The following is a 15,179-nucleotide window of genomic DNA, read 5'->3' as shown; positions in this document are numbered from 1 at the left end:
ATCTGTGCCACTAAAAGGGGGCTCTTTCTGTACACTCTTGCCTATTTTGCAGCAGTAGGTTCCTGTTATTATTAGGAGCTAGCCTCTTGGTGAGGCAGGGAGTGCTCTTTGTTGTCCTGTCCAGCCTCAACCTTAGGCCCTGTGCAACTGGAGCTTGAAGCTTGTGCTTTCTCAGCATTCTTTCCTCTCAACATGGTAGCTAACCTCTAATTTGTACCTGGAGTTGGTCTTTGGCAAGAGATGTATTCTTGCCCCTTCCTCATCAGTAGCTGACCCCTGCTTTTATTCATGTAGGAACCTGAACCTAACTAAGGTTTTCCTACCCCACCTCAGGGGCAGAGGTTTTGTTTTGTTTTGTTTTGTTTTGTTTTTATGTTATTATGTTTTGTTAGTCACCATATAGTATGTTATTAGTTTTGGATGTAGTGTTCCACGATTCATTGTTTCCATATAACACCCAGTGCTCCATGCAATATGTGCCCTCCTTAATACCCATCACTGGGCTCACCCATCCCCCTACCCTCTACCCTCTAAAACCCTTATTTTTTTCTCAGAGTCCATAGTCTCTCATGGTTCATTCCCACTCTGATTTCTCCCCCTTCATTTTTCCCTTCCTTCTCCTAATGTCCTCTGTGCTATTCCTTTATGTTCCACAAGTAAGTGAAACTATATGATAATTGACTTTCTGTACCTGGCTTATTTCACTTAGCATAATCTCCTCTAGTCCCATCCGTGTTGATGCAAAGGTTGGGTATTCATCCTTTCTGATGGCTGAATAATATTCCATTGTGTGTACGGACCACATCTTTATCCATTTATCTGTTGATGGGCATCTCAGATCCTTCCACAGTTTGGCTATTGTGAACATTGCTGCTGTGGACATTGGGGTACATGTGGCCCTTCTTTTCACTACATCTGTATCTTTTGGGTAAATACACAGTAGTGCAATTGCTGTGTCATAGGGTAGCTCTATTTTTAACTTTTTGAGGAACCTCCACAATGTTTTCAGAAGTGGCTGCACCAACTTGCATTCCTATCAATAGTGTAAGAGGGTTCCCCTTTCTCCACAACCTCTCCAACCCTTGTTGTTTCTTGCTTTGTCAATTTTTGCCATTCTGACATGTATAAGGTGGTATCTCAATGTGGTTTTGATTTAAATTTCCCTGGTGGATAATGATGTTGAACATTTTTTCATGTGTCTGTTGGCCATTTGTATGTCTTCATTGAAGTGTCTGTTCATGTCTTCTGCCCATTTCTTGACTTGATTATTTGTTTTTTGGGTGTTGAGTTTGAGAAGTTCTTTATAGATCTTGTCTATCAGCCCTTTGTCTACAGTATCATTCACAAATATCTTCTCCCATTCCGTGGGTTGCTTCTTTGTTTTGTTGACTATTTCCTTTGCTGTGCAGAAGCTTTTTATCTTGATGAAGTCCCAAAAGTTTCATTTTTGTTTTTGTTTCCCTTGCCTTTGGAGACGTGTCTTGAAGGAAATTGCTGTGGCTGATGTCGAAGAGGCTACTGCCTATGTTCTCCTCTAGGGTTTTGATAGATTCCTGTCTCACATTGAGGTCTTTCATCCATTTTGAATTTATCTTTGTATGTGGTGTGAGGGAATGATCGAGTTTCACTCCTCTGTATATAGCTGTCCAATTTTCCCAGCACCATTTACTGAAGAGACTTTCTTTTCTTCTGTTGGATATTTTTTCCTGCTTTGTTGAAGATTATTTGACAGTAGAGTTTGGGGTCCATGTCTGGGATCTCTATTCTGTTCCATTGGTCTGTGTGTCTGTTTTTGTGCCAGTACCATGCTGTCTTGATGATCACAGCTTTGTAATATAGCTTGAAATTAAGCAACAGATACCCCCAGCTTTGATGTTGTTGTTGTTGTTGTCGTTTTCGTTGTTGTTTTTAACATTTCCTTGGTGGTTCAGGGTCTTTTCTGGTTCCATAAAAATTTTAGGATTGTTTGTTTCAGCACTTTGAAAAATGTCATTGGTATTTTCATCAGGATGGCATTGAAAGTATAGATTACTCTGGGCAACATAGACATTTTAACAGTGTTTATTCTTCCACTCCATGAGCATGAAATGTTTCCCCATCTTTTTGTGTCTTCTTCAATTTCTTTCATGAGTGTTCTGTAGTTCCTAGAATATAGATCCTTTACCACTTTGGTTAGGTTTATTCCAAAGTATCTTATGGTTTTTGGTGCTATTGTAAATGGGATTGATTCTCTAATTTCTCTTTGTACAGTTACATTGTTGATATATAAGAAAGCAGCTGATTTCTGTGCACTGATTTTGTATTCTGTCACATTTCTGAATTGCTGTATGAGTTCTAGCCATTTGGGGGTAGAGTCTTCTGGGTTTTCCATATAAAGTATTGTGTCATTTGCAAAGAGAGAGAGTTTGACCTCTTCCTTGACAATTCGAATACCTTTTATTTCTTTTGTCCTCTGATTGCTGTTGCTAGACCTTCTAGTACTATGTTGAACAATAGTGTCAAGAATGGGCATCCTTGTCATGTTCCTGATCTTAAGGGAAAGGCTCTGAGCTTTTCCCCATTCAGAATTATATTTGCTGAGGGTCTTTCTTAGATGGATTTTATGAAATTGAGGAATGTTCCCTCTATCCACATATTGTGAAGAGTTTTAATTAGGAAAAGATGCTGTATTTTGTCAAATGCTTTTTCTGCACCAATTGAGGGGACCATGTGATTCTTGTCTCCTCCTACTTATGTGTTCTATCACATTGATTGATTTGCAAATATTGAACCACCCTTGCATCCCAGGGATAAATCCCACCTCATTGTGGTTGTGGTGGATAATCCTTTTAATGTACTGTTGAATCCTATTAGCTAGGATCTTGTTGAGAATCTTGACATCCATATTCATCAGGGATATTGGTCTGAAATTCTCCTTTTTTGTGGTGTCTTTATCTGGTTTTGAGATCAAGACAATGCTGGCCTCATAAAAAGAGTCTGGAAGTTTTCCTTCTGATTCTATTTTTTGAAACAGCTTCAGGAGAATAGGTATTATTTCTTCTTTGAATGTTTGGTAGAATTCCCCAGGGAATCCATCAGGTCCTGGACTGTTGTGTTTTGGGAGGTTTTTGATCACTGCTTCAATCTCGTTACTGGTTATTGGTCCATTCACATCATCAGTTTCTTCCTGTTTCAGTCTTGGTAGTTTATAGGTTTTCAGGAATGTATCCATTTCTTCCAGGTTGCTTAATTTATTGGCATATAGCTGTCAATAATAATTTCTGAAAATTGTTTTTATTTTCTTGGTGTTGGTAGTGATCTCTCCCCCTTTCATCCATAATTTCATCAATATGGGTCCTTTCTCTTTTCTTTTGGGTAAGTCTGGCCAGTGGTTTATCAATCTTATTACTTCTTTCAAAGAACCAGCTTCTAGTTTCATTGATGATTTCTACTGTATTTCTGGTTTCTAATTCATTGATCTCTGCTCTAATCTTAATTATTTCCCTTCTGGTCCATTGATTAGGTTTAATTTGTTGATTTTCCAGATCTTTAAGGTGTAAAGAGAGTTTGTGTATTCAGGATTTTTCTTTCTTTTCTTTTTTTTTTTTTTTTTTGAGTGAGGCTTGGATGGCTATGTATTTCCCTCTTAGGACCACCTTTGCCATATCCCATAGGTTTTGAACCGATGTGTCTTCATTCTCATTGGTTTTTATGAATTATTTAAGTTCTTCTTTGATTTCCTGGTTTACCCAAACATTCTTGAGCAGGATGGTCTTCTGCTTCTAAGTGTTTGAATTTCTTCCAAACTTCTTGTGATTGAGTTCCAGTTTCAAAACACTGTGGTCTGAGAATATGCAGAGAATAATTTCAATCTTTTGGTATCAGTTGAGAACTGATTTGTGACCCCGTATGTGGTCTATTCTGGAGAAAGTTCCATTTGCGCTTGAGAAGAATGAGTGTTCTGTTGTTTGAGGGTGGAATGTTCTATATATTTCTATGACGTCCATCTGGTCCAGTGTGTCATTCAAAACTCTTATTTCTTTGTTGATTTTCTGCTTAGTTGATCTATTGCTGAGAGTGGCATGATGAGGTCTCCTATTAATGTATTCTTATCAATATGTCTCTTTATTTTTGTTCACAGTTGGCTTATGTAGTTGGCTGCTCCCATGTTGGGGGCATAGATATTTACACATGTTAGATCTTCTTGTTGGGTAGACCCTTTAAGAATGATATAGTGTCCTTCTGTATCTCTAACTACATTATTTAGCTTAAAATCTAATTTGTCTGATATGAGAATTGCTACCCCAACTTTCTTTTGAGGTCTTTTAGCATGGGGCATGGGGCAGAGGTTTTTTACTTCTACTTCACTCCCTACCCCTCCAGCCTCAAAGGATCTTTGCTTTTGTCCTGGGGATTGGAAGGTTTCCTGTCTCCCCCTTCCTGGATATGTGGGTTTTGCTTCTACTCTTCCCCCAGAAGCAGTGGCTTTTTACCTGTACCCAGGAGGGAAAGGTTTGTTTCTTCTCTTCTGGTGACTTAAGGCTTTTGCTTTTCATAACTGAAGGGTTTGGATAAGTGTATGGTGCTGTGTGTCTGTCTGCCAGCAATAGCTTTTTGCCCTCTACATACCTCAACCACTGATATGGGCTCTTTTTGATCTCCTGCTTTGGCCCTAGTTGTGTGTTTCTGGTTAAGGACTGAAAAAGAACTTGGCAGTGAGTGAGTGTATAAGTAAGTATCTGGGATGCCAGGTATTCCAAACTATACTAGCCCATTAAGAATTTAAGAATTCATTAAAATTTCAGCTGATTTCTTTTTACCTGCTTGCATGACAGCCATCTCTGCCCCATGCTTTGCCAAAAGTGAAGCAGTACATGTGTCCTTCTTTAATGGGGCTGGTCACCCTTTGTAAGTCAGTTTACCAGCGTTCTCTGATGGGCTCAAGGAATGTTACAGTTTTGTAGATTATCTAGATTTTTATCATTGTTTATTTATGGGTGACATTTTCTTATGCTTTTTCATACCCTAAGTGGAAGTGGAAGTGATACTTTCTAATAATGTTATGTATGGGTTATTTTTGTTTTCTTTGTTATTAAGTATGCTTTAGAAATAAGCAGATGGTTACTAAAGCATATTCATAAAGAATGGATGTTTATATAATGTTTATGAAATGTTTCTACTTAAATTTCTTTTTTAAAATCATTATTAGTTAAAATCATTTTATAGTATCATATGTAATACATGACTTCTTTGTATACACTTCTTTGGATTTTACACATGTATAGATTCATATAATGAGTACCACAGTCAGAATACAGAAGAGTTTCATCACCCCACAACTTTCTGTGCTGTTCTTGTATATTGCCACACCCTCCCCCATCTGTAATTCCTGACAGCCAATGATCATATGGTCATCATTATACTTTCTCTTTTTGTAAATGTCTATAAATGGAATCATACAGTATTGTGGCAGACACAACCAAGGTGGCCCACCTCCTTCTGTAATTCCCCCTCTTGAGAAGTGTGGATAAATCCTGTTACTTGTTTCTAATCAATAGCCTTCAGCTAACATGATGGTATGTCACTCATTCTCATGATTATATTAGGTTGTATAAGATAATTTTATGTTAAATTAGATGCAGAACCAGGTATGGAATTTTAAGTTCCATGACTCCCATTACATAACCATTTCAAATTCATTAATTAACTCACTTATTCATCCAGGTACCTTTACAGAATACTTTTTATTTGCAATGAGGTGGGTACAGTGTATCTTAGTGATTAAGAGCATGGATTCTGAAGTCAAAGTACTTGGATTAAAGTTCTGTGCACCACATGCTCTCTAGATATGCTGGTAAATGTCCATTAACCTCTAAAGCCTTACCTCTGAAATGGGAGTACTCATAATACCCACTTAACAAGAGTTCATGGATCAACGGAGATGGTGTATACAGAGATCCTGGCAGAGCATAGGGCACATGGTTAGAAACACTTTTGGCTTTGTCATTATTATGAATAATACTACTGTTGTTATGCAAAAATGAATTGGTTATGGGACTCTCTTCCATGAAATAACTAATTATTAAATGAGATAATGTGTCAAGTGTTGGGAACAGGTTTAGATACTATTAGATCTATAATTAGTATCTATCTTCATTATAATAGTAGTAATAACAGGCTTTATTATTATTGGTTATCATTCTTCTCCCCTTATTTCTACAGAACAGTGAAATACAAAATATAATCCAGGGAATTTTTTTTCTCCTTTGCATTTTGTTTGGAAAATAGTAAGTTAGCATAGCATTTCCTGATATATGTGCAATATAGAAAATAGACAAATGAAAGAAATTATGGTTTTGATGTAGTGTCCGTACTTTATTTGCATTTGTTTCTTTTTCCAAACATGTGAAATGAGAAGACAGAATAAGAAATATTTCATTATAAAACATATAATTGAATATATCTCTTTATTTAAATAAAGACATATTTACATTGACCTGATAATCCTCTTTAAATTATATAGTAATACTTTGAAAGCTTTGAAAAGATTAATTCTATAATACAAATGATACTACTTTTGTTAATGTTTGCAAGATCGACTATTTTGTTCTACTACTAGAAAGAGAGACTGGAAAACAGTGACTTAGAGAAGATGGAGTTTATTTTGTCACTGAGTTAAAGTGTTTGCAAGGAGCAGGCCCCTTTATTCAGGGGTTCAGGATCTTCCATCCCTAGTGAGTTGCATTATTTTTCTAAGTAATTTGGTCCAGAATGACTATTTGAATTCTATCATGGTCAGCTTCTAAGGGGGAAGCAAGAGAAAGAGGGAAAGTGGAAAAAGCCTTAGTTGGCTCTTTACTGCATTTGGAGGTACCTTCTCTAGAACCTTTACAAATATTTCTGCATACATTCTTTGGCAAGAAATTTTGTCATATGACAGTAGCTTATATAGTAAGGGAATCTTGGAAAAGTAATATTTTAAGAGTTTACACTGCATCCTGAATACAACTGGGGTTCTGCAAATGAGGATGAATGCAAACAGTAGACTTAGCGTGAGAAACAAGAAGTTTCTGTCCCAGTCATTATAACTATGATACATGGTTGTAAAATTTTTTTTTTTACAAACAAAGGAAATCTATAAAAGATTGAAAGGGAAAACTTGTGGCAGAGAGAATGCTATGGGGTTCACCAAACTCTGTTTCATTTTCCTCCTGGGTCACAGTGAGACTTCTTTCCCTGGCCTCTAAGGCTGTTTTATCTAGTTCACTGTGACCAGCAGTGATGTTTGCTAGCCCTACCCCTAAAACCTGCCACAGGATTCTCCAGCCTCCCTCTTCATAAGATTGTAGCCAGGTGCAAAAAATTCAGTGGAGGACTTCAAGGCTAAAGAAGATGGTACAGTCATAATGGAAGAAGTTTGAATCTCTTAATGACTGCTAAGAAGAGTGATCCCTCCCATTCTAGACACTTGATCACCTACATTGTACTTTGACATCAGGAAAACAAACTTCTGTGGCTAAGCCTCTGAGATTTAGGGGTTGTTTATAGTACAGAACATTACATACTCTAATTATTAGAGCCCTCAATAATACGCCAGTCTAGAGATGATATTCATAAATTTATTGGTACTTATTGTTCCAATATTAAAGCTTATATAAAAGTGGATTTTTATAATACGTATGTTCTATGTTATATGATACAGAGGCCAAATAAAACACTTCATCCTTAAATATCTTCATTCCCAAAATTATCACTAATGATATAGAAAATGGCTTTCTAAGTTAAACCAGAAATCTAAATTTAAATTCAACACAGGAGAATTTTAATGAACAAAATTTACAAAATACATTTCAACATACAAATAAAGACATGTAAATTTTTAAAATTTAGTTATCCCCACATTGAAGAGCATGAGTGAAAAATACCAACAAAATATAAGAAGGAATTTCCAATTATTGATGAAGGTATGTGAAGTGGGTACTTTCCTGCCAAACCAGGGATTTTTCTGACTTTAGTCAAAAGTAGCCATGTTTGTGAAGAATTCTCTGAAACTTTCCTAAAGCACTTAGCAGAAGAACTGAATAAAATAAAAGACTTGCCATGTTCTAGAAACTGAAAAAAAAATTATAAAGAAACCATTCTCTCTAAAATATGTACTATTTTAGTGCATTCCCAGTCACAATCTAAATGAGCTATCTTAATGGAGGTTTATCAGCTGGGTTGTAAAATTTACCTGTAAAGGTAAGGTGCCAGCAAAAGCAAGGTAAAAAATATGTTAGGAATATTTTAAACTAGTTTTTTGTTTTTTAACAAAGTGGTTGCTAACCTCTTTTTATCAAAATATCACACACCCTCAGACTTGAATGGAAATTAAATGGACACTTGCCATTTCACTTTAAACTTTTTGGGAAAATAAATGATTTCTACCCTTTCATACTTCAGCAGTTTAATTTGGCAATTTTCCCTTCTCTAATTCAGGGAGGTGCCTTCTGTCATTCCTATCACAGGGAGGGGGCGGAGCATTCTTTGAGAAGCTTGGAAGTAAGCTGTGCCTGGCCAGTCTTGGGGGAGGAGCTGCATTTCACCAGTCTGCAGCTGACAAGAAGCTTCAAGGTAATGGCTGTCTGAAAGCTAGTTATTTTCTAGGGACTTCTCAGGACCCTGGAGTAAAGATGAGGAAAATAGGGAGGGTGGTCTTAGAGTGGTGGGGAGGGTATATGCTTTTGAGAGAACTGCTGGTGTTTTGAAGGAATTGATCCTTTGGAAATTTTTTATCTCCCAATGCTTTAAAAGTCCACAGTAAGAGAAGGGGTGATCAGATTACAGCCTCTATATTAAGGCTTCTGTGCAGCATAGCCATTCATGCTAACTTATTGACTTGATATTCCATGTTTATATTGTTAATTTATTGACTTGATAGTCCATGTTTATATTGTTAGACATTCTGTTATTCTTTGATTTTTTAGGTATTTATTAATCTACACACAAAACATGATAGATAAAAATATTTGACAGCTTGGGGAAAATACTTTAAATGGATTGCCATATAGAAAGATTATGTATTTGTCATCTGCATTTGCACATACCCATGCATGTATATATGTGTGAGTAGAAGAAAATTTGGGAGAAAATAAACGATGTTAGCATTTCTGGGTGGCCAGGTTACTATTTTAATGTTATTTTTCAGTCTGTTTCAGCATCTTTAGAGTAGATTTCCCATGATAATTTTTATAATCATGAAAGAAAAATAAAGCTGAAACAACATACCCATTTTGTTTCAAACACATAAGAATTCATAGACACATGCAGACATGCAAACATACCTTGTTTTTTGCTGATAGGGGAAATTTTCCTAGACCTGATCAGAAGCTATGTAACCTGGCTGCTGTGTCTGCTACAGTCCTGCATGTGTCCTCCTTGCAACTCATTCTTCCAGACCACAGATATGGCTATGGTCAACAGGGCTGTGGTCTGACAGTGAGGAAGAGTGGTTTGTTTCTATAAGCACTTCTTAAAATGATTATCCAGCTTTATTTAATCATACAACAGAATACTGTGTATCTGGGGAATAGAAACATGAACTTCTACATCTAGTGATTTGAAATGTCTGAGAAATAGGATGACGTGAGCAAAGCAAATTATAGCGTTGTATTTATCATATGAGCTCTCTTAAAATTAAATATGTATGTTAGTGACAGGTATGTATGCTACTACTGGACTTGCAACAAGGCTGAGAAAAACATGTCTGTCACAGTATTAAGGGATTATTTGTGTGGTTGGAGAGACAGGCTCTCTATTTAAAATACTGTTAGGATGTTATTATTATATTTATTCATTTACTTGGTTTACATCATCAGGGAAAATATTGACATAAAATGTTGCAAAGCTGGGAAAAAGCCTCATTTAAAGTAATTCATACAAAATCATGTGGAAAATACTTTTTTGTGTGGAATGATGTTCAAACTCTTCTCTTAATTGAGATCTAATGATGGTTTGAAGTGATATGCATTCATTTATACACGTAAAAAATCTGGAAAGATAGAAAATATTCCTAGTGAATATTTGTATAGAGCTGTACTTTATTTTGCATATATCTTTTTGTATCTTTTCAGTTTTTAATAAGCTTCTGGATATTTTATAGCCAGAAATACTGTAATTAAAGACATTATAATCTTGTTATAATCCTACAGAACAAAACCCTTGGGCCTAGAACAAAAAATTATAGAAGCCTGAGACAGTTCCTAGCTGGCTAAATGTCGTTCCCACCCTCTCTAGAGAAGGATCTGATAGTGATTGCTGCACTGTGTGTACTTCTTGAGGAGTCTGCAGTTCTGGCTTTGGTCACAAGATGGCACTTGCCAGGTTTCCTGAAATTCTCCAGACAACCATTTTTATGAAGTAGGCAAAGCAATGAAACATATTTTGTATTTCTGAACTATGAGACAGCATATCAAGTATAATTAAAATTCTGTTGAAAAAGTTATATATTTAAAGAAGGAAAAATCCACATAATGGTCAATGTGAAGATTCAAACAAAGCTCTGCGGTCTGACTCATAGTAGACACAGGGTAATTGTTACTTCCTTTCCCTCTTCTCCCCACCTCACAGTTTTCCTGAGACCAATTATTTCAACATGAACCAAACAGATTAACAGTATCACACAGAGAGAATTTAAAATAATAAGAACAAGTAGAAAAAGAAACACATCTAAATTACAGATGAGATTTTATCTTAGTGCAGAGTCCCCCTGCCCTAGGTATAATATAAGGGGCACCAAAGTCCCATGGTATGTAATAACATAGAGTCCCTGACACACCACTTCAGCCTCATTAACCTCTGAAATATCTACACAAATTTACTCCTTAATACTCATGTGCAATAACAAAGGCATGTTCTTGAATTTGAAATACTATAAAACCATTTCTCCACTTCTCATTCCCCCAGCTTACATTATGTTGCATTTTTCTCCTCACCAAACATTGTTCTTTCTTTTACCTCATCTTTGTTTGCAGCTGCTCACTTCTACTTTGGCAAAACAATTTTATTTTCTGATACTTTTCTTCTTTTCCTTTTCCATATTCTAGTATCCTCCATATTGTCCCATTCAAGCAACGTGTTCACGCATCCTTGGGAAATTCAGCTGGAGAAGAACAGGCCACACAAGCTGTGTACCCTTTGTAGTTCTGGGACAAAAGAGGCTTTGATCAGAGTATAGCTTTTGGCAGAAACTGCCTTATAGTGTCAAGAATAGCCAAACACCTCAAGTTCTGCTAGTAACCTCTTGGCACACACTAAATCATAATGGATGCCGAGTATGTCCTGTGCAATTGGAAAGAGCAGTTATGGCCAGCAAAAGTTTTATCTAGATCTGAGATGTCATCAAACAGCAAGAGAAAAAAGACATTTTCCCTAGAAGTTCAAATACTCTCACTGGATGAAAAAATTAAAGTGGAAAGCACAGAAACAAAGATTCTAAATAAATCTCAAATTGAAGCCCTTGCCTCCTCACTAGCAGCACAGTCAGAAGTCAGTTCTCCACCTAGAGAGGAAACAGCCTATGAAAGGTCACTAAAAGTGGCACTGGATATTCTGAATGAAAAAACAAATTTGAGCCAAGCAAGCAGTTCAGATGAAGAAGCAACCTCTACTCTGTCTCAAAATGATCCACAAAATCTTTCTGATTCACCCCCTTGTAAAAAGTATCGGAAGCATGAAGGAGATGGAGACTTTTCAAAGTGTCTTGAGGAAAGTGAAAATGCAACATCCCTGTCAGTAGAAAAGTTAGAGAATAATGATTCCCTGTGTGATGATAAATCACAGGTGCATGCAACCATTGATACTCTTGCAAATGAAATGGAAACAAAGTCATCAGAAAACTCCAGCTGGTATGAAACTTTTCCTTCACTTTCAGAATATGAGGATGAAAAAGAAAGCAAGAAAAAGGCTGATATCTTGGCAGTTATGCCTCTGTATTCCACAATCAAAGAAGAGGACGTATGTGTTAAAGATGAAAAGTTCACTCCAACTTGGTCATCAGACACCTTCATTGTTCCCAAAGCTGTGAAAGAGGAGGCACAGGATATTTGTCCAGAGACCCTGGCTGTTTCCTCTGAATGCTCTACCTTCTCAGAGAATACTGAAGATCCAGGAGAGGGTCCCTCAAATCCGTGCTCAAGTACCAGCCAGAATCAACCTGTTGAATCAGAAGCAGGTGCTGCGGCATCCCCCAGGCATTGTTCATGGGAACGTCAGGTTTCACTTAGTGCCTCTAACCGTGTCCTGGATTATTCACGCCTTCTTACGAATAATGAAAGAAATCTTCAGAGACTGGATTTTGAAGAACTTGGGGAAGAACTTCAAGCTTCTGATAAGTCAGCACAGCTAAATCCTATTGATGCTTCCATATTAGATGACAATGAGGAAGATGAAGAACTTCCACGCTTTGTTTTTAATTATGAGCCTCGTTCATTTGAAACAGGAATGATAGTCTGGTTTAAATATCAAAAATACCCATTTTGGCCAGCAGTGGTGAAAAGCATCCGGCGAAAAGAGAGAAAAGCAAGTGTGCTTTTTGTTGAGGCAAGCATGAATCCTGAAAAGAGAGGCATTAGGGTGCCTTTTAGAAGATTAAAGAAATTTGATTGTAAAGAGAAACAAGCACTAGTGGATAAAGCCAGGGAAGAATACAGTGAAAGTATTGACTGGTGCATCTCGCTGATTTGTGACTACAGAGTTAGACTAGGTTGTGGTTCTTTTGCAGGTTCTTTTCTTGAGTATTATGCTGCTGATATTAGTTATCCACTTAGAAAAGTAATAAAACAGGACACCTTTAGGAACTTATTTCCAAAGTTGCATAATGAGAATTCTGCGGAACAGATGGTTGTCACTTCCCAGACCAAGAAAATGTCCTTCCAGAAAATTCTTCCTGACCGAATGAAGGCTGCTCGGGACCGAGCCAACAAGAACCTAGTGGACTTCATTGTGAATGCAAAGGGAACAGAGAACCATCTTCTAGCCATTTTAAAAGGCACGAAAGGGTCCAGGTGGTTGAAGTCATTTTTGAATGCAAATAGATTCACTCCCTGTATTGAAACATACTTTGAAGATGAAGATCAGTTGGATGAGGTTGTGAAATACTTACAAGAAATCTACAAACAAATAGATGAAAAAATGCTGACTCTGATAAGAGATGATAAAATTAAATTTATCCTGGAAGTTCTTCTGCCAGAAGCAATCATTTGTTCAATTTCTGCTGTTGATGGATTAGATTATAAGGCAGCTGAAGCAAAGTATCTAAAGGGACCATCTCTAGGATGTAGGGAAAGAGAATTATTTGATGCAAAAATCTTATTTGAAAAGAGACGGAAACCATTAACAAATGAAGTTCATTAAATCTCTTGAGAGTCCAAACCATAACAGGAAACTTTCATAGATACTAGCTTTAAAAAGTCGCTGAACAGTTCTAACATATATTTTCCAGAAATGGGAGAGTTTGGATACTGTGTTCACTTTTTTTTTTTGCCATCTTTAAGATTTGTGAGTATTACTACATCTTTGTTTCCTTTTCTTATGTTTCTTCAAAGTCAGTTTTATTAACATATATCAGCAGTTCTACTTTCCCATACATTTTTAGGATGCATAATTCCTAAATTATTTTTAAGGGAAAGTACTGTTTTGTTTTTTGACATTTTTTTGTGTCTCTGCTGTATAGTTAAATACAGTGTGCACAATCAGTTTAATATTAAAATTGCACTGGTATTAGATATTAAGAGAGATAATTAGAAAATAGTCTAAAGGACATCACTTATATATTTTTTGCTTAATTTTTATAAAATATTAGGTTTTCTCTTAAGATAGTTGAATTATTTTTCCTGCCATGCCTATTTATTTTTGGAAAAAAAATAACTCTGAGACATGGAACCAAAGATAGAGAGATGCTTTGCTATATATTATAACTAACTGCAATTGCTTTTGCAAAAAAAAAAAAACAGTCTAATTCAAAAATAAAGTAAATAGATTAACTGCATGCAGTCTATATGTGTGTGAATAACATCTCAGCATGCAGAAAATAATTTTGGCAGTCTTTAACAGGATTGCTCATTTTATGTTTCCCTGAAATTCCATTTATGAGAGTGTCTGTTATTCAGTAGCTGAATGGTTTCTTAAAAGAGGCGTTTGGCTGTCTTCATTAGTAACAGTGACAGTATCTTAATATAGCCTTCTGACCACATGTGGAAGGCAGCTAGAGTCATTGTATTCACAGTCTGGCTACTCTAGATGAATGAGTCCAGACCTATTGCTTAAGAGCCATCTAGTTTGATATAAACTATAGAAAATGCAAGCACTTTGTTCTGAGTCTTGTATCTCTGAATACATAGTCATTTGTTTCAAACCAAGCAATCTTTATCATCTGGTTTATTCGTAAAATAGTTCACGTTGGTTCCAACAATATAAACGCCAACTGGTGAGTCATTCCAGGCTACTAGAAAGAGTAGATGGATCAGAATCTGTGAATTTGGAAATGGGTCACAGAAAAGGCCTCCATTTGGCCAAAGTTGACAATTATCTGAATATGTTTTAAAATAAACAATTAAAAGTTAATGTTTGAAGCCAATGAAGTGTTTATTCTAACTTGAAACAAGACTTCAGTGAGAATAAATGTTAGGAGAGCTACTTTATTTTAAAACCTTGACATAAATATAAATGCTAAAGGCTTAACATGAAACTGTCTGCATTTTTACTTAGTGAGACAAGTGTCACTCTTGGGTTTTTGTTATGTGTACACATGGCTGCAAGTTTATGTAAAATTTGCAAATTTGATGTTTTGATTTGCAATAAAGCTATTATATCTTTCACCTTGGATGGTCACTTTGTCATATTTCAGATTGTACAGCTACATAAGTGGTGTTTCTGTGAAAAGAAACATACAGACACACATATATATAGAGATTATAATTTGTTTGAAAATTTTGCCTATTGTAGTCGTCATAATTTTAACACTTGTTATATGTTATTCTAAATAAATATTCATTATCATGATTGATTTTGTATTATTTTAAAGGAAAGCCATCTAAATTGTATAAGCTTCAGATTCCACAGAACCTTATTTGGACCCTGCCTGACAAAGACGTAGTCTCCTTGGGCGTACAGCCTATACCAATTCACATAGCTTCCTCATGATCCTGAGACATATTTGACAA

The 15,179-nt window shown here is 36.2% G+C and overlaps 1 protein-coding gene across 14 annotated transcripts in view; it reads left to right on the top strand.

Moving 5' to 3' along the window:
* The window catches only part of PWWP3B (PWWP domain containing 3B), a 30,467-nt gene extending 15,633 nt beyond the window's left edge, over positions 1–14,834 (top strand). For all 14 annotated transcript variants that reach the window (XM_032846179.1, XM_032846190.1, XM_032846187.1 and 11 more), the window contains 2 exons: positions 8,458–8,592; positions 11,064–14,834. In XM_032846179.1, coding sequence (XP_032702070.1) covers positions 11,281–13,371 — 2,091 coding nt within the window. In that variant the 5' untranslated portion in view covers positions 8,458–8,592; positions 11,064–11,280 and the 3' untranslated portion in view covers positions 13,372–14,834. The remainder of the gene's footprint in view (positions 1–8,457; positions 8,593–11,063) is intronic.
* Positions 14,835–15,179: the final 345 nt, after the last annotated feature.

Source organism: Lontra canadensis, unplaced genomic scaffold (genome assembly GCF_010015895.1).
Source record: "Lontra canadensis isolate GAN:19392208 unplaced genomic scaffold, GSC_riverotter_1.0 scaffold172, whole genome shotgun sequence".
Classification (NCBI taxonomy): Eukaryota; Metazoa; Chordata; class Mammalia; order Carnivora; family Mustelidae; genus Lontra; species Lontra canadensis.
Note: the sequence above shows the minus strand (reverse complement) of the source record. Positions and strands in the feature narration are given on the sequence as shown.